The following is a 20,173-nucleotide window of genomic DNA, read 5'->3' on the forward strand; positions in this document are numbered from 1 at the left end:
CTCAGTGCCCTGGGCCTGGCCTGGCGGGAGGGTACTCCATGACATGACCAGACAGACAGAGACTGGGACAAGACCCTGGAGATGGAACAGACAGAACCCTCCTGGCCCAAGCAGGGCCTCAAGGATGCAGGAGACAGCTGTTGGCACAGGGCATGGACATAAAAGTCACTCAATAACTATTTTGTTGAGTGAATGAATAAACGACAAAAAAAAAAAAAAAAAAAAAAAGTGACCTGAAGAGCTCCTCTCCTGGTCTGTGAGGGGGTTGCGCTTACCTTTCTTGTCTTTCTTCTCTTCCTCCTCACCGCCAGCCCCCAGCAGGGTAAAGATGATGCCAGTCTGAGAATTCACACCCACTGCAGTCACTACCATCCGTCCAGAGCCCTCCATCACGTGGGTCCCTGGGGAGGGGGACAAAAGCCAAGTTACCGTTGCATGGGCCCAAGCCCCCTCCCCAGAGGAGTGGAAGGAACTGGGTCCCAGAAAGCTCCTGGCTCTGTCTGCCAAGGTCCTGGGGTACCACCCATGATTAGGGTTCAAACTATGCCCTTGGGACAGAGCTATCACGGGCCTGGGACTCAAACCCTGCTACGTCTACCACCTACTACCTTCTCTTAGAGAGCCACCTCCCCACTCTGTCCTAGACAGGACTAGACAGGACTGCTTAAAATGGGGTCCACTCCCTCCCAAAGATCTGGGAAAGAACTCAGGGCTCTGTGAACTTGCATGAGAAGACAATGACATCTTGGTGTTCACAACCGTCTAACTGAAAGTTAGCATTTTCACCATGACATAGGCTACCGACCCCAGGAGTGTTAGTCGCCCGCAACGCCGTTACATGTATTACAAATATGACAGGTTCTTTGTCATGCGACTTTATAGCTGTTGCAGTCATTCACTCATCCTGATTTTACAAGTAAGGCAGCTATCAGACTGACCGCTGGTTCTTGTCATTAGTGTGCTGACAAAGAAGCACAAAGAAGCACATTACTCTATCACACACATTTTTTATTATTTTAATTATTTCAATATCATCGGCTTCCTTTGTGATCCAATGTATTTTATTTTATGCATTTTAAAGCTTTATTCCGACTAGGGGTGGCATCTCTGAGGACACCAGACTTCCCCAGGCTCCTCGGTGAAAGAAAGGTTAAGAACCCCTTTTGTAGAATTTTAGGATTTCCAAACTGGGCTTTAAAAATTTTTTTTTAAAGTTTCTTTGTTTATTTTTGAGAGAGGGGGGCAGAGAGAGAGAGGAAGAGAGAGCGTCCCCAAAAGGCTCCGCGCTCTCAGGGCAGAGCCTGATGCAGGGCTTGATTTCACGAACCGTGAGATCCTGACTTGAGCCGAAATCAAGAGTCAGACACTTAACCGACTGAGCCACCCAGGTGCCCCTCAAACTGGTTTAAAGGCCCTGGAATTCTTTTGAGGGGCAGGAGGGCTGGCTGTGGGGGGTGAGGGAGGCCTCTTGTCAGAGTGGCTCCACTTTTATTCATCTTTGGGGTTTCTGTGTCAGTTGCACTTTGCACAGGCCCCTCCACCGTGCAGGATCAGAGGGCAGCCTGTCCAAGGTTCATTCGGGGGACTCTGTACCAGAGTGAGGATTAAACGCAAAGGTAAATCTGCTGAAAAGTGTGCTGTATACATACAATGGAGTATTATTTGGCCTTAAAAGGGAAGGAAATTCTGGTACAGGCATGAGCCTTGGACATTATGCTCAGTGAAATACACCAGTCACAGAAGGACGTCTATGGTGGATTCCAGTACAGCAGCTCCATAGAGCACTCAAATTCACAGAGACAGAGACAGTGGAATTGTGGTTGCCAGGGGCCAGAGTGGGGAACTTATGGTGGGGGTGGTGTTCCCATTCAACGGCTCTAGAAGTTCAGTTTTGCAATATGAAGAGGTCTGGAGATGGATGGTGGTAATGGGTGCACAACAGTGTGAATGGATGTAATGCCACTGACCTGTATACTTGAGAGGGGTTAAAATGGTAAATTTCACATCATGTGTATTTTGCCATGATAGAAAAACTGCAGGAAAAAAACCAAACAAACCCACTGAAGCTGGCTGTGACCTCACTGGGGAAACAAGGGGAGTCCAGGGAGGGCGGCTGGGACCCAGCCTGGGGAGGGGATGGCCACTACGGCAGCCTGGGTTCCGACAGAGGAGATACAGCGAAGCCAGCCCTCTATCCTCAGGCTGGTGCTGGGGACACATCACTGTGTCCCAGGAGCTTTCACAGACAGACAGGTCACTCACAGAAAGAGTTAACCTGCATGGCCTGTGTGGGGTCACATGCAGAAGGCTCCAGGGAACACGTGAGGAGGCACCTTCCGTCCTGCCAGTGGTCCCTCTATTTAGTAAAGAACCTAGGTAAGTGAAGTTTGGACTTTTGGGCACCTTTATTTTTTTTAAATATAAATCCTTACTACCCAGGGTAGAAATCTTTCTTCAATGCAGCATGTATTTCCTTCTCCGGCAGAGAGGTGAGCATCCCAGCCTGGCTGGAGCATTTCAGGCCATCCACAGGCCACACAGTAGGAACCAGACAGGGGCTGAGCCCAATGGCCACAGACACCGACCCGGATGCTAAAAAGCCCTGATGAGTTGCTTCTTGAACTCAGTTCTGCGTTTTAGAGTTTTTCCTTCTTTTTCTTCCAGACTGCTGGCCACTTATCCCTGTTTTCGGGGTGACTTGTCTCTAGCAGCTTTCTGTTTTCCGGTTTGCTTTAGACCTGAAGGTTAGGTCAGCAAACTCAAGAAACATCTACCTTACAACATTTTCCTCAAGAAAGGAATCTATTTTCACCTTTCAAAAGGTTTCACCCACTCCTTCTTTTCTGTTCTAGGACCTGAGCGATATCCTGAGATTGTGTGTGTGCATGTGCTGGTGTGCATGTGTATGCACCCATGTGTATATAGGCATATGTGTGCGCATGTGTGTATATGTGTGTTCTAGCCTCTGGCCCTCTAAGATCTCATGATCTCAAAGTGCTTTACAGGCAGACAGATGGACACTCTCCAGTGAGTTTCTTCATGGTGGGTAAAGGTCAGTCTGTCTGACCGTGCATGGGTGAACCAAGGCACGAAGGCTCCCAGAAGGGGCATGCCGCCCGGTGAGCTGTAGCAGAACCCACATGGTCAGCTGGCTCCTTGTTCATTCTAAGGACAGAAGGACAGCACTCTTTCATCTCTGGGCAGGGCACAGTGGGGACCACAGGGTGAGCTCAGACACTGACTAGAGGCCAAGCAGCCCAGGCCGACTCTGGAGCCCATCTACTTGCCCAAGAGGCACTAACTGGGAACACCAGGGCCCACTGACAGGACCCTGGTAATTACAGTAACTTGCTGACAAGATTTCTTGCGTACTGGCTCAGTTTGTGTGGGGTGGGCGGGGGACAGTTCGACAGCAGCAATATTAGACAGATAAGGAGCCTGGGGCATGGAGAGGTCATGTGGGGGTGGGGTCACCAGATCCTTCAAGGTGAGGAGCACAGTGCACTAATTCAGAGCACAGATGGCAGGGGCAGTGGCCAGTGCTGACCTCTGTAGGACACCTACTGTGGGCCGGGCATCGAGTCAAACCTTTCACACACCATTATTTAATTAGAGTTCATACCGGCCCTCAGTTTACAGAGGAGGAAACTGAGGCTAAGGGAGAAGCGGCTTGCCCAGAGTCACTGGCTGGTGGGGGCAGAGCCGGGATTTGAACTCTCCCCTCTCTCTTGAGCCTATCCTCTCTGTCACCTACCAGCGCCCACCCCAGGAAGCCAGGCCCTCATACCCTGGTCTCAAATGTATTCTGAGGAAGTTTCTCTGCCTCGTTGGTAATGAGGATGCCGCTCCCCACCTCCCCAGCCCTAAGCAGGATGGAAAAACACATAGGGGGCCAATTTCCACCCAAGATAATCAGACCCCAAATCACCTTCTAATCTAATCACTCCCATCACAGTAGGGAGCTGGTAGCTGTGCCTCAGGAGGTAGGGAGGAGGGAGGAGGAAGCCAAGGGGGCACCACACAGGACACAGGATATGGGGACACGGGGTGAAGGCGCAGCACATGCCTGCTCAGCCTCAGATGAGCCTCAGGGTGGGCCTCCAGGCCCCAGCATTAGATGGGCCAAGAGAGCTGGGGGCATCAGCCGCCCCTGCCCTGGTCCTCCCTCCCCCTGTGCCCCAGCGGTCCCCCCCCGCCACGGCTCTAACCACTGTCTCCCAGCCCAGACACCCCTGACATCATCTCCAAAATCCAAACACCACTCAGCAGGCTTTGGATGAGACCCCAGCCTGCTCCAGACCCTTGACCTCCGATTCTGCCCTGTGGCCTCTGCCCTGCGAGCGGGCAGCTGACTGGAAATTTGTGTTCAGCCTCCCACCTTTGCTCACCCAGTTACCACCCCCCAAGTGGCATTCTCCCTCCTCTGGTCCAAAACCTCCTCCTCTTGGCTTGGGACAAATGCCCCTCTTAGGTGGCCTTCCCTGATCCCCACAAGGGGACTTTTTCTCTCTCCTCTGGATTGCCCCACCCCCTGCAGTTTCCCCTGGGGATGTTTCCAGGCCTGGCTCCCCCATAGGCTGTGAGCTACTTGCTGTAGGTTCGGACTGTGAGTCTCCTCTTAGCAGAGCCCAGCTCATAGCTGGAACCTCCAGCCCCTTTTTACTGCTGCCTCCTCGCTTTGCATTTTCTGTGGTGGGTACATGTTACATTTATGGAAAATCTCCACACCCTTCATACACTGTCCTTATGGTTTTGCAAAGGGTCAGATTTATCCCTGCCTAGCACTCATCCCCACGCCTCACTGGGCCGTCCCTCTCCCCTCCCAGGGGCTGGCTGCACCCTCCTACTAGAGGAGGAGTTGAATGGACCAGGTCACCCCCTTCAGCTATCATACCCCAGCCCCAGATTACCCCACAAAGGGCAATGTTTAACCCCAAGGGCCGCAGCTGTGGTGGAGCCACGGGCATATGGGTCAAGGTTGACCAAATCTTCCACAGGAAAACGGCAGGGTCTCTGGGGAGAGGCGGAGGTGAGAACCCTTCAGGTTTGGGGGTCCCAGCAGAGCCTTGCACCAGGACCTCACTGTCTGTGGTCCTCTGCCATCATCCTGCAGCCTCCACCTCCTGTAGGTCTCACAGAGCCCCTCAGAATACACAAACACGGGGGGGGGGGTGGGTAAATTGAGAGAGCCCTGAGCTCAGGGGAGGGTGGGACCTGGGAACCGGTCTGGTGTCTACTTCTGATTTCCTGTGTGACCTGAGACCAGCCCTCTCCCCTCTGGGCCTCGGTCTGTCCTTTGTAAAATGGGTGGTCTATGTTAGGTCATCAGCTCCGAGTGATGAAGTCTGGGCACCCAGGGTCCCAGAGAGACAAGGGCCACTCCTGGGTGGCGTAGGGCAGCCTCCATTAAAAGGCTGTTATCTTGGGAGTTTGGATCTTGGTTTGGATGGGGCCAGTAGAGGCTCTTGCAGACAGACCGACCACGTGTGGCACTTTCTGCACACACCATGCTCATTTACTTGACGGACAGATGTGGTAGAACGCCGGCAGGGCCCAAAGGGAGGTCCCTGCCCTCCAGAAGCTCACAGTCCAGCTGGGGTGAGGGGAGCAGACAGGAACACAGATCAATGACGACGCAAGACAAGAGAGACCTAGGGCCTGGTGGGCTGGCGGGGGGCGGGGTCAGGCACAGCCCAGGCAAAGATGGAGAGGTGGGATAGCGCGATAGCCGCTCAGGGTTGTGAGAGGAGGAGCAAGAGAGAAGCTGGACGGTGTAATGGCCTGAGTGGAGAGAGGGCTGCAGAGCTGGGTCTCTGCTGGGTGTTCATTGGGGAGCCACTGGAAGCATTTCCAGGGCAGGGAGGGAGACAATTAGTATTTAGTGAGCAGTCCCTTGTGCAAATACTGTCTGAGCTGCTTTTTCCACTTGGCTGTCATAATCACCCTGTGAGCGACCATCATCACCCCATTTCTACAGACAGGGAAGCAGCCCGGGGAGGTCATCCCCGCATTCAGCCTGGGGGGAGAGGGCCAGGGTGGACTGAGGGTGTCATGCCAGTTCTTTCCACCTCGCTGGGAAGGCCTGTAGTGAAGCTGGAGGCAGGAGAATGGAGGGGAAACTATGTCAGCCACCCAGAGGCCGTCCGTCCACGACAGAAGGAGCTCAGGCCCAGGGAACGCTGGGTGTTCCACCAACCAGATGGCCTGTCCCGTTCCACCTGAACCTTTATCTCCTCCCCACACAGGCAGCAGAGGGTGGGCCAGAACCTTCCCAACTGCTGGCTCAAAGGCCATCTCTGCTTCAGACTGGCTCTAGGCAGCAGGAGACGGTCCCCACTGTGCCTCGTCCAGATGTCAGCTGTCTCGGGCCCGAAGCCTTATGTAATGGCAAGTGGGGTGCACTGAGCCTCTGGTGGCAGAGCTGGAGGGGCCTAGTTTTACAGAGTGGGGCTTCTGCGCCCAGAGAGGGCAAATGACTGACTGAGGTTGCACGGTGTACCTCATGGGTACATGAGGGCATGGTTACATGAGGTACATGGGTACATGGGGCACAGCTGGGGGCTCAAACCTAGGGCTCCTCGCTCTTCTGGCTCTGACTTCCCAGGCCTCTTTCTGGACGGGAGAGGAGAGAGGTCTTACCTCCTAAAAGGTCTCTTTCTGGGGGTAGAGATATGAAGAAAGGATAAAGGCCATTTCTGGCCTTTCTGGGAATTATCATCTGCCTCCAGGCACAGGCTCCGAGCAAAGCCAATGTGGTTCCCAGCCCAGGAGCAGTTCCTTCATCATTATTGTTATCAACGCAGTTAATAACAGTAATAACACATGCCTGCAGAGCACTAGACAGTTTGCAAAGCATTTCAGCGCCCACAAGACTGTCCTCCTCACAACAGCCCTGTGAGGTAGGTTTTGGTGCAAGTACAACCCCAAGCCCCTCCCCTCCCCATGGCCTCTCTGGCTCAGAGAGGTGGAGTGGTGGCCCAAGGTCACACAGCTGTGAGCGGTGGAGCCGGGACTTGAACCCGTGCTCTATCCACTACACCCCGCTGCCTCTCATGGAGAAGAGGCAGGGTAGTGTAATGGAGAGAGCGCGGGCCGAGCAGCAGACTGGGACTTCCTGTAGTCACGGTGTCGTCCTAGGCTCCCTGGAGGCGGCGGCAATGGCGGCAGGTCTGGCTCTCCGTGCCTGGCCTTCTGCTTGGCAGGCAGGGTGGGGCAGCAGGCCTGAGAAGGTCTGCCGATGTCCTGGGCAACTTTGTGCTGTTAACACTCTGGCTCCAGGGGTGGTGGAGGTGGGTGGGGGGTCATGCAGGGGGCTGAGCCAATGGGCCTGGCTGGAGCTGGGCCCTGCTGCTTTTGGGGACACCCCCCCCTGCCCTGGCCCCCTGGCTCCTGCCCCTTTCCCGGCCACATAGATGGCGCCTGGTCGCTGGTTTCCCAGTGGAATTTACGATAAACCTCAAACAGGCCTTGCTGCTGGGTCATTAAGTCACAGTGTCCTCAGAGGTGGGCTTGTGCCTAGAGGCTACGGGAAGAGCTTGGGGCTAGGAGGCTGGAGGGCTGGGGTCTCGCTCTGGCCCTGCCTTCTGTGGCACTTTACACTCCTGCTCTGGGCCTCAGTTTCCCCAAGTGTAAATCCAGACCAGACCACAGTTCTCTAGGGATCAGCGAATCTCCAGGAAGGCTGCCGAATCACAAGTCTGGGTATTTATTTCTCATTTATTTCGCTGCTTCCACGGGGCTCTCACAGGGATTCATGACCTGGGGGCATGAGAGACCACGGGGTTCCATGAACGGAAGCTGTTATGTCAAAGGAGGCAGAAGGGGCTGGACATCTAGACGCCTCACAGGGCCTACACTGGGTCCCAGCCAGGAGGATGCGGTGGGGACTGTTGATGGACACAAATACGTACATAATATTAGTTAACGGTATTACATCAATGTTGGGTTTCCTGAATTGCTAGCTGTGCTGTGGTTATGTGTGAGAATATCCTTTCCTTAGGAGAGACACACGAAGTGGGGCGCCTGTGTGGCTCAGTCGGTTGAGCGTCTGACTTCAGGTCAGGTCATGACCTCACAGTTCATGGGTTCGAGCCCCGCGTCGGGCTCTGTGCCGACAGCTCAGAGCCTGGAGCCTGCTTTGATTCTGTGTCTCCCTGTCTCTCTGCCCCTCTCCTACTTACACTCTGTCTCTCTCTGTCTCTCAAAAATAAATAAATGGTAAAAATTAAAAAAAGGAGATACACATAAAGTGCGAAGGGGCCAAAGGGCCATCACGACCACAAGACAGAATGAGCCTCCTGAGAACAAATGGGGCAAAAATGGTAACATCAGCTGAATCAGAAGGAAGGGCGTTCAGGTGTTCTTTGTACCAGTATTGCCACTTTCCTGAAAGTTGGAAATTATCTTAAAGTACAAAACTAAAAAAAAAAAAAAAAAAAAAAAAAAAAGGCCCAGGTCAGAGTTTGTACTCCAGGGCTCACCCATATGTTGCTTGATCACACACACAGGCTTTTAAAAAATGGGAATTTCTTGCCAACAGTTGAACACTGGGAGATTGTACATGAAAGCTGGATTTCTGGTTCCCCTTGTACAGAGGACGCTGCAGCCACACTGGGGCCAGGGTGCTTCTGCAGGCAGCAGCCAGAAGTAGTCATGCTCTTGGTGTGGCACCCACGCTCTCCCTGCCCGACCCAATGGAGGTGGGAGCTTGCGACCCGTAAGCATTCTATCGTGCCTGGCCCAAAGACACCTCAGTCACAGGCCTGGGTCTACCTGTCCATCTTGGGAGACGAGCTCCAGGCCGTTACTGGATTTTCTTTGTGCCTGAGCACTGGGGACATCTGAGTCTTTCTGAAGGCAGGTCTGTCCCCATTTGTCAGATGGAGAGGCTGAGGACCTGCGGGGCAGAGGTCATAGGTGGAGCTGACAGAGGTCTGGGACCTGGGTGTTCTGCCTCCAAATGCTGTCCTTGCTCCCCACCACACAGCACCTCACGCCTGTACCATTTGCAAAAGATAGTCCCGTCCATCCATGCGTGTGGTCCCCACAACAGCCCTGTGGGGTAGGCAGGGGGCGGGGGGGAGGGGAAGGGCCTTTGACCAACTCCCCCACTGCACAGAGCGGGTCTCCCAACATTGGGGCTCAGGAAGGTGGACAGACCTGTCCAGGGTCACAGGCTGGGCACGGCTGGGCCAAGTGACCCAGCAGCAGAGAGTTCCTTGCCTTCCTCTAGGTTGAACCACTGTGCCAGATGCCATGAGGGGGGTTTCTGAGCTACCATGAGGACCCTGAAGGTGCCCCCAGCCAGGTCCCTGTCTTCCCCAGGGGTCATTCAACTGGAAGGCCCAACAAGGCCTCCCGGCACAGGGAAGGTGTCCAAGGTGTCTGTCCATGCACAAAAACGAGCATCCAAATGGCAGTTCTCCAGAGTTCAGAACAATCAAGGAAAATCCCCTGGAGGAGGCAGGCTCATGCAGGCTGAAGGTGGGGAGGAGCTGGATGGGGCAGATCTCAGAGAGGAGGAAGGGGGAGATAGTCAAGATGAAAGAAGACTCGTGAGCTGGGGTCAACCCATTTTATAAGCAAGGAAATGGAGGTTCCAAAAGGTTAAGAAGCTTGTCCAGGGGCTCCTAGCAAATGAGAGCAGTGGGGATTTGAACCTAGACGTCTTTCACTCCCAAGCCCAGGCTCCATCTGAGGAATAGGGAAGGGAACCAACCTGTTGTGGGCATCCCTCAGCTAGCACTGGGCTAGGCAGGGGCTTCGCCTACATCACACACCAGAACATCCCTACTGTCTTCATGGATCAAGAGAAGTGGAGTGACATGGCCCAAGGCCACACAGTGAGTTCATTCCAAAGCCCAGATCTGGCTCAGTCCAGCCCCACCCAGCTTTTTCTACAAGAGCCCCAGCCTCTTTTCTCTCTCTGGCAGACAGTGCTTGAGCCCCCACGCCATGTGGACCCACGGATGGGCGGGGCATGACCTCCTGGTAGCCTCACGCTCAGGGCTTCTGGCTGTTGGACCTGTCTGGGAGAGAGGATCCACGAAGAAGGGCATCCCAACGGTGATGGTGTGTGTTTATCTGCATACGGCCAAGGATGGAAGGGGCCCATAAGAGTGACATCATTAGATCTCTTTGGGAGGCAGACCTGGAAGAATTTTACTCTTTACCTTATCTGAGATGGTTTGCACGGTGAGAGACTCGGTCAACATGACGGGGCTGTGCTTGAAAGGGCCAAGCACAGAGTGGGTGTCATGGGCTGAAATGTGTGTGAGTGCCATGCTGTATGGGGGTGACTGCCCACGGGCAGTGGTGGGCAGAGAAGGCTTCTTGGAGGGGGTGGAGCCTGAGCAGATGAACAGGAGTTAAATGTGTAACAAGGAAGGGAGAGGGCCATCTAAGAGTGGGGAGCCACTTCAGCAGGGGCAGGGCAGAGGGAACAAAGCAAGATGCACCTGTAGCAGAGGTACAAGGTGAGGATGGGTGTGATGAATCTGTGACTCTCAGGCCTGGGAGGGCATTGAATGCAGTGCCCATTCGGTGCTTGGGTCCACTCCACAACACCCCCAACACCCCACAGCCTGTCCAGGCCTGCTTACACACAAACCGTGACCAGGAACTCACCAGCTGCCAGGCAGCCTCTTTTGTCCTAGAATGGTTTTGTTACAGAATTTCTCTTTCTGTAGACTGCTTTCTGTAGGGCTGCCTATACCCTCTTCTCACCCCCCCATTCCCTGTGAGCCTGTGTGAATCATTCGGCCGTCCCAGCCCCATGCAGATATGTTTCAGAATGTCAGCACTACAGTTCACAGTCAAGCTCACCCTGCGCTCTGGCATTTTTGGTGGGTCCTGACTCTTGCTTTCTTTTTGCCATCCCCCTGCACTCATGCATGGTCTCTGCAAAGTTGACAGGCATACTTTCCATGCTGAAACAGGATAGAGCTCCAGAGAAGCCCAGAAACCTCCCACTGGATTACCAGCAACCCACCAATCAGCACAAACCCACCCAAATCTCCTGGCCCCTAGCACATCCTGCTGTATCTTGCCCACAGGGGCATCCCAAGACACCTTGGCTGTTGTCTCGTGACATCTGGAGGCCCAGGGCCTACACTATTTACCTGGGCTTCCAGTTAGATGTATAGGTAAAGGCCCAAACAGTTGGTTCGACTTGGGCTGGCTAGCTGACTTCCCATCCCATCTCTGCCCTGTCTGTGTCTTTTCCAGAGTCTCCCTGCACCTGTGCCCATCTCCTTGGCTGGTCTGTGATGCACCAAGTCAGTGATTCTGAACATTTTATCTTCTTAGCCTCCTGTGATGTAACTATCCCTCCTCTCCCTTCTCCAAACTGTCTGGAACCTTCATCACCCATCTATTCAGGCCCAGTGCCTCCACTTGACTTCTGCTGATCCAGATGACCCACCAGGCCACTTCTCCCAAGGATGATTGCCTCTCTATCAACCACTTTATCTCAGAGGTCAGAACCAGAGCCTCAGTGACATGAACCCTGATGTGGCCCTAAGTTCCAAGAAGGCGTTCAAGGCTTTATATGACCTCCTAGTCCCCAGAGCCTTTGCACTTCCTGTCCCTCTACCTGGAGTGTTATTTCTTCTCGTTTTGCTGGTTTCAGCTCACAAGAAACCTCCTCAGACAGGCCTTCCCTGACCAAAAAGATTCCTGTTCCCTTTCTCAGAGCCTCTATCTCATTACAGTGGTATAACGTCATCTGAATATTTGAAATTATCTTACATATTTGCTTGCTTGTTCCTTTATTGTCTGTTTCTTTTTACTAGATTTTAAGCTCCAGGAAGGTAGGGACCTTACTTGTCCCACCAACCACTGGCAAACTGGAGCTACCTAACAAATGTTGGTTACGTATGTTCTGGATAAATAAATGCCCCAGCTCCGATTCTCACTCCTTTCTCCCATCCTACCCTGCAGACCTGCTGATTGTCCTCTGTGTATTGCTAGGACATCCCATATTCCTTCAGACTTCTGTGTCTCTGCACACATTTGCCTCTGCTCTGAGGCCCTTCCTCTATAATTCTGCTTGGCAAGCTCCTACTCACCCTTTAAAACCCAGCTCAATTCCAATTTAAGTGGTTCTGTCCCTTTTCTGGCTTTCTCGCGTCTTCTCACTCCTCTACTGTGGAATGAGCTGTTTGCAGTCTACAGGCTGGAGGCCCTCATGGTCAGGAGGAGGCTCAGAATCATTGTGGGGGCCTGGCCCAGGGCAGCTTCTCAGAGGATGTTTCCCGAGCCGCGCTGAGCAATGAGACCTTTTGTGTGTCCCCTCGAAGGGACTGTCTCATCCAGCAGGTGCCTCACCTCTGCAAGTTCTCTCTACCTCCTCTCTTGCCCCCCTGCAGCAGCCAGAATGAGATTTTACAAATGCAATGTGACTAGTTCACTGCTTAAAACTATTCCAGATGACCCTCGTCACACTTAGAACATTGCAAAACTAACTCTTCAAGAGCTGGCATCGAGGCCCTCCACCCCGTCCATTTTACTCAATTTCCTCCTACGTCGGGACCTTTGCACTTGTTCCCTCGTATACGTTCCCCACAAATAGTCACTAGGCCGGCTCTCTCTCATCGTTCACACCTCACCTCAAACATGGCCCCCCCGCCCCCCGCAGCCACCTGCCTTCCATCGCTCTGCTTTATTTTCATCATAGACCCACCACCTTCTGGAGTTTTCACAATGTCTGGGGCTTCTCACTGCACCACAAGCTTCTCAGGGCAGGGGCCTTGTCAGCCTCATTCATTGCTGTATCCCCAGTACCCAGCCCAGTGCCTGGCACATGGTAGGTATTGAACATAACTGTCACCCAATCAATCCTTCCCTATCCCTGATAAGAACAGCCTCTGGTGTTTGACTTTTCAGAAGACTAAGTCACTAGAAAGTAAGTTCTATGAAGGCAGGGATTCTCTGTCGATTTTCTTTACTGCACTATCCCCAGGGCCTGGAGCAGTGCTAAGTGCACTGTAGGCTCAAAGTACGGTTGCTGGGGGGAAAGGGAGGGAGTTGTCATTTGGGGCTGAGCTGGCTGGAGATCTGAAGCCAAGGAACAAAGTCTTTGAGAACTTCCAGCCTCATGAAGGGGCCACAGGTGCCCCCCACAGCATAGAGGCAGGAACTGGCAATGGGAGTGACCCACCGTTGGGCCACATCTCACCTGACAGCAGCATGGGGTCCTTGTCCACGGACTTGCGCACCTGGTCAGACTCTCCTGTCAGGGAGCTTTCGTCGATTTTGAGGTCATTGCCCTGGATGAAGAGGCCGTCAGCAGGGAGGAGGTCACCTGGTGGTAGGAAGGGCAATCGAGTTAGCAGGGTCTCAGGTGGCTGGAGGGTCTGGGAACATTCCTTTGAAGGTGTGTTTGCAAGGTCAAGTTCACCATTGGGGACCAGCTGCCTAGAGCTCCCAGGGTGTTGGAACCAAGATGGCACTTATCACAGGCCAATAGGCAGCTGAAGACTGGAGCCAAGGTGAATGGCGCAAGGCCTGGAGGGCTGAGGCTGGGCCCAAGAACAGTCCTAGTTCGAGTGGGCTTGTACTTCTGTTTATAAAGTGCTTCTCTTGGCCTGGTGTGGATGTGGGGCCCAGTTTTCTCAATGATTCATTCTCTGGTCTCAACTACAGTTTGGGAAATTCTTCTAGGAGGGACTAGTCTGTCTTGGCTAGGCTGAGGAGACCCTGTGACAGGCCACTTTATCAGAGGAAACCAAGCCCCCTAAGGTGGAGTGAAGAGGGAACTCCAATCTCTTCCCCATCGTCTGCCTCTACTTACCCAGGACATATCTCACCTATACCCCCTTTGGCACTAGCCAGCCTGCCCACTCTCTCCACGGTAGTATCACAGGCCCATCCACATCCACTCCCTACAACACCCTCTCTAGCCCAACAACCATCCATCAACAGCTCAATTATAGATGGGAAAGGGATTTTGTCTCATAAACCCATTCTGAGTGTCAGTGGTCCTTGGAGCATTATGTTGAGAAGGCTTCTGTATCTAGGCTTTGAATTGTGATTGATTAGTAATGTCTGTTACAGGTGGAGGTTTTGAGAGTGGTAGCACATGTGCCATGTATCTGCCATTTCTGACTTTCAGGATTCTGGAATCCTACCTCCTCCAGGAAGTAGCCTTCTACCTCCCAAAGGATCTCAGAAGACATCCTGCCTTGGGATTAGCTTTCAGGAACCAACCCCCTTCCCTGGGCCAGCCTCTTTGGGTCTGCCTGTCCTGTCCCGCCTCTGCCCAGACTCTAGCTCTAGCACCTGGCTCTGTGGCTGGGACACTTACCATATTTGACCTGGGCGATGTCCCCAACCACAATCTCGGCCACAGGGATCTGGACCACCTGGCCAGCCCGAACCACGGTGAACTTCTGCTCCTGCTCAATGCGGCTCTGCAGGCCCCGGAACTGCTTCTCTTTGCTCCAGTCATTGAAGGCCGTGACCAGGACCACACAGATGACAGAGAGGAGGATGGCCGCCCCCTCAATCCAGCCCGCCTCCGCCTCCCCTTCATCCTCTGCCCCTCCCTGGGCTGTCGCACATCCTGCAGAGGGCAGAAGGAAGCAGGCAGGGTGGGGTCAGCCAGGCAGGAGGGGCCTCATGGGCCTGGATTTAAATCCCAGCTCCCCAAGTAAAAAACGTTGATAACTGGATGAACACGATCCAATTTATCCAACGTGTCTGGGTGGTGAGCCCTTCAGTTTTCTGTGTTGGTTCTAGGAGTGGGATCTTGGACAAACGACTCCATCTCTTTGAACCTCAGTTTTCAGATCTGTAAAAAGGGATGGATATTCTTTATCTGGGGGACCTATTGTGAGGGATGAACTTCAGTGAGGTAAGGTCCATGGTGGCTCCAGCACAGACCCAGCACAGAGGACAGGCCTGATGTCACGAAGAAAGAGAAAAAGTGAGGATGTAACAGGACGAAGGTGGTCAGTATTGATCAGGGTCTGGAGGGCAGTTTGGCTGATGTGCTTTCTTTCCATTCTTCCATCAACTGTGAGGCAGGCCTGCAGACAGCAGGCTGGGGGGCAGGAACCACGGTGCTGGGCCTGACCTCCAACAAGCTGGTTCTAATTCTGCCACTGCCCCTGCGTGATCCTGGGTAACTCACTGTCCTCTCTGTGCTGCAGTGTCCTCCTCTGCAAAACTGGAGTCACGGAGACCTCCTTCCAGGTTCCAGGAGAGGAAGGTGAAAGCCCCACCTAGAGCTTAGCACACAGCCCTTTTGCATCTCTGGTTGGACTTGATGCCACCCTTTAGGCTGTAGGCTGCTCATCTGTCCTACAGTGACCGTGGAGCCCATACACTCTTGCACTGTTGAACATCCCAGTCTGGTTCCCCAAACTGCTTGAGGCCTGCCAGACCCACCATGTGAACAGAAGAAGAAAAAAGCAGGCCTATCTGATACAAAAGCCTCAGGCCCTGCCCATGCAGTACTAGGTCCTAGGGTCTTTCCAAGCCCCTCCATGCACCCTGCCTCCTGTGTCCCCCAAAGGACCCAGAGAGGGAGAGTTACCTCCATTTACAGATGAGGAAACTAAGGCTCAGAGAGGTGAGGGAACAGCCAAGGTAGGTGTGACAGCCAGGACTAGCCCAGCCCCTTTTCTCCACCAGGAGGTGGTGAACAGCCCTTTTTATGGAAAGTGACCTGAGTAGCATCAGACTATCCATTCCCGGAAAACTCAGAGAGCTTCCCTTTTGTGGTGGCAGGGCAGGAGACTGGACCATTCACAAGTGACTTGTGCCAAGCACTCACTTTAGTTCTCAAGCTGACCAAGAGAAGTGGTTCAGAGAGGGCTGGAAACTCACCTGGGGTCATACAGCAGATCTGGAGTTTGAATCCAGGCCTGGAATCTGGATCTGGTCTGCCTACTGTCCCTGAGCCCAGTGGCCTCCTCTGCCATGTGCTGGCCTCACGTTGCCAAAGACCCTTGGCTAACTGTCTAGAAGTCCACTTCAGCCGCAAGGAAGAGAGAACAGTTTTGAGAGATCCCAGCAGGAGCTTCTGGGAAGCCAGAGGGTCAGAAGCAACATGACCAGAAGGCCAAGTGGTACCAGGGAATGTTTTCCAGCCCCTGGAGGGGTGGAGGTCCAGGCTAGCTGGTGGGCCTAAGCTTGGGACGGTAAAGAATCATGTGGCCCAGCAGTATGTATCACTCCTGGTGAAATTCCACAGCTTTCACCAAACAAGTCACACTCTGCAGACTAGTAAACAACCACATCACTGCACAAGGTCCTCTATGTCACTCTTTTTTTCTTTTGAAATTTCAGACTTTTGCAATAATCTTAAACTGCTTAACTGGACCAGCCTTTAGTGCTGATGATAATCATAATCATGCTAATGTAACTGCCATCGGGCCAGCCTTGAGCTTGAATCCCAGCTGTGATTCAGGCACTGCTGGGTGCCTATGACCGGGCTACTTAACCACTGTGCCTCAGTTTTCTCATTTGCAAAATGGGGGTGGTGACAGACACTCCCTCGAAGGTGGCTGAGAGGACAGAGGGAGAGCCTTTATGTAAAGCACTCACCCTCCTGAGCACATAGCCAACAAAGAGTGAAAGCTGCTGTTTTTTTGTCATCCGGTGTGCAGAGTGCCTAAATGCATTCAAGTTCACAGCTAGCCTTGGATGGAGCCTGGGGCCCCAAGCTATGGAGGCGTCCAGCTGGAGTTCAGCTGCGATGACCAGGGGAGGCATACAAGGGCACCCCTCCACCATCATGAATGACACCAGAAGCCCCAAAGCCTGGGAAACACAGGTGAATCTTTCTAAACAGAAACCCAATCCATGGAAATGTGCTCTTTTGGGCTTCAGGGGAGTGACTTGAGATACAGAGCCCCAGTTCTTTGCTTTATGGGACTTTTATTACTCTGCCTCTGCTACGTGCTTTGTAAATGGGAAGACTATTCTTTCCCTGTTGTGTATTTCATTGGTGTCCCCCCCCACCCCCCCATTTACAGATGACAGCAGTCACTGCAGCATTTAGGACACTCAGAGATAGCCCAGGACCATGGAAAGCCTTTGGGGTCTGGAATTGTAAAGACTGACTTTGAATCCAGGCTCTGCTGTGTGACCTTGGGTAAGTGACTTGGTCTGTCTGAGTCTCAGTTTGGACAGCTGTAATGTGGGATGACTTTGTGACTCCAGGGCCTAGTAAGGGCCTGGCATCTGTTGGGTACAAGATAAATGGTCTCCTTTGCATGAGCTACTCTCCCTGGACTGGCTTCTGGAAGCCAAGGGGGTGGTAGCTGAGCAGGGTTCACACTCTGTTCCCTTGACTCCCAACCCTGCCTGTTGCCTTTGCTGGTTCTATACTAAGAAGCCCTTTGGGTCCTTGAGGGCACTCTGCTGGCCAAAGCCCATTTGTTTTTCCTTCCTTCTGAGAACTGTCTGATGGTCACTCTGTGCCTTGGGTGGGCCAGAATGGGGCTGTGGATTGCTGGGTTAGGCCTTCAGCTACCAGGAACTGCTGGACCCTGGGAACAATTCTTGCTGCCCCAGATGCAATCAGGGAAAAGGGATGGGGAAATAGAAAGAAGGGGGGCACTGGGCAGACCCTGCTGAGGTCTCCTCTGGGGCCCCTTGGGCTGGGGCAGGAACAGGTTCTGAGCAGCCCGCAGCTGCTCTCCCTGGACCTGGGGCTTTGTAAGGTTCGGCTTTTTTCTGTGTGACCTCAGGGAACTTCTTGGCCTCTCTGGGCCTACTCTTCTTGTCCATCAGTAAAATGGGAAAGTGACTTGCTAGAAGGTTACCAGGGCCCGGCATCAAATATGGGCCCTCGAAACTAGAAGAGACACAAACGTTTTCTAAACACCTACTATGTGCCTGTCACTCTGCTGGCACTCTGACACTAGGGGAGCTGCCATGAACAGGGAGTTGGGAACACTGGTGTGCCAATCCCAGCTCTGTCATGAACATGCTGTGTGACTTCCCCCAAGTATCTGGAGGACTCTGAGTCAAGGAAGCAAACAGGAAAGTGCGGTGGGTGCCACAAGGCTCTACGGTTTGTAAACCCATCACCAGCATCCTTCTGTACACGACTGATGAAGCTTGAGTCTGACTTGGCAGGGCGGTGGGCCTGGCAACATGGAAGGTCCAGAACTCAGAGCTCAGGCCAGAGCCTGGGCATTGGGGAGAACGTATAGCCACAGAGTGCAGGAACTTCACTCTCTGGTGCTGGGATATGTGCAGTGGCTGCCCTCATCCACCCAGGCCTGGCCTGAGCTAGTGTCTCAGCTAGAGATAGGGAGGGGCAGTGGAAAGAACTAGAAGACTTGGATTGAAAGTCGAGCCTTACTGCCTAACAAGCTGTGTGACCTTGGGTAGGTTCTTCCCCTCTCTGGGCCTTGGTTTCCATGTCTCTAGAAGGGAAGAGATGGCAGCCCTCTGTTTGGAGGGCTGTGTGTGGGAAGGCTCCTCCTGGCATGCACTTGGAGCTAATCCGTTCTCTCATGGGAGCCCCCTCTACCATCTGCCCTCTGACTTCTCTATCTTGCACTAAACTGGGTCACAGGAAGCCATTTACCTGGGGGGCATTGACTCAGTCCTGTCCCTTCCTGAGGAAATGCAGCTGAGTGATAGAGCGTGGGCTCGGAAGCCAGAACGTCTGGGTCTGAGTCATGCTTCTGCTGCTTCCTAGAGTGTGACCTAGCGAGTCATTTACTATCTCAGGGCCTCGGCTCCCGGATGATAACAGCACCTACCCACAGGGTTCTTGTGAAGATCAAATGAACTTCTACTGTAAATTCTCCCAACTAGTGCTGGCTACACAAATAGTTAGAAGAATGATCATTATTATTATGGTTGTGTGTTGCACCTTTAGCTGAGTTCAAGGCTTATTCAAGTAGCCATGTGTAGCCTTCTACATTTTCTGTGAAACTCCTGCGAAGATTGTTGCCCAATATGCATCTCTTATAAGGCCTTATGTGAAAGTTCATCCCAGAATCCACTGTCAGGGGACACGCTACCAACCAAAGAAACTGTTTTCCCGCCTTGTTGATAGCCTGAGCTAAGAAAGTCATCCTAATTCCCTTTCTGCCTTGGTATCCAGGAAGCTTAAAGTCAAATTTAAATCTCAGTCATGGCAGGAAATATGGTTGGTTTATTTGCTTCCATTCCTTTCCTGTCTGTCTTTTCTGTTCAGCTTCATCTTGTGAGATGTGCCCTTCTTGTGTCTTTAAACCCTTTCTGGGAAGAGTCACACAGGATAAAAAGCAACTTAGTAATATTATGCATAAAATTGAGGTAGTTGGCCTAAGAGACTCGGTCATTAGACTTGGGCAACTAATAGACTTGGGCAACTCTGGCTTTGGATGGGGTGAGGGGACAGATGTTCAAGGAATTTCAGAGACCACCTCCTCATCTGGGAAATGAGGCCCATAATGGTTATTTCTTATAAGCTATTCACTTTTTATTTCCTTGCTTGAAGCAATGAACATAGTAGGATTATCTGTTGATGTAGCACATTCACTAGGAAAATGTCGAATCATAAATAATAACAAGTGTTTATAACATCCTACTAATGAAAAATCAGATTGTAAAAATCTAACAAAACGAAATATCTTATGTGATCCCATAGTATGTGTCTATCTATCTATCTATCTATCTATCTATCTATAATGTGACATAGGTTTGAAAGACTGTGTCATCATAAAGGAAAGAGTCATTGAGTTGATAAAGCACTAGCTGTTAGCAGGTGCTCTCTTTCTGGAATGAAAAGATGAGGGAAAGTTGAAGTTCTCCATTAGGAGTCCTAAGTTCTGAATTTCCCTACAAGAGTAGGTCTGCTCCACAACCCTCCCTGGATGAGCGGGTGGTGCTTCCTCTGTCAACGGAGCAGTGTCCCCAGTCAGAACTCAGGGACAGATTTTGGGAGGCCCTCTCAAGACCAGGACTCCACACATGGGAAAACATGTTCGGCGTCAGCCTCACAAGTGTGTGCGTGATAGTGAACCAACTCCGGGATAGGAACGTGAAAGAGGAGGAGTCGCGTGGATACTGAGTCTCACACACGCATGAAGGATGAGACCTAAGAGGGAAACTGGGAGGAGGAAGCCTGGGGCCGTCACACCCATGGTGGTAGCAGGTCCAACACCCACTCGTTGACCTTGAGTGAGTTAATGCCCATCTCTGTTCCTTGTTTTCCTCATCT

At 52.6% G+C, this 20,173-nt stretch overlaps 1 protein-coding gene across 4 annotated transcripts in view; it reads right to left on the reverse strand.

Annotated features, from left to right (window-relative positions):
• ATP2B2 (ATPase plasma membrane Ca2+ transporting 2) overlaps positions 1–20,173 on the reverse strand; it is a 321,401-nt gene that overhangs the window by 82,570 nt on the left and 218,658 nt on the right. For all 4 annotated transcript variants that reach the window (XM_047831438.1, XM_047831429.1, XM_047831453.1 and 1 more), the window contains 3 exons: positions 14,306–14,563; positions 13,178–13,303; positions 276–401 (listed from right to left, as the gene is read on the reverse strand). In XM_047831438.1, coding sequence (XP_047687394.1) covers positions 276–401; positions 13,178–13,303; positions 14,306–14,563 — 510 coding nt within the window. The remainder of the gene's footprint in view (positions 1–275; positions 402–13,177; positions 13,304–14,305; positions 14,564–20,173) is intronic.

This window comes from Prionailurus viverrinus, chromosome A2 (assembly GCF_022837055.1).
Source record: "Prionailurus viverrinus isolate Anna chromosome A2, UM_Priviv_1.0, whole genome shotgun sequence".
In the NCBI taxonomy this organism is placed as follows: domain Eukaryota; kingdom Metazoa; phylum Chordata; class Mammalia; order Carnivora; family Felidae; genus Prionailurus; species Prionailurus viverrinus.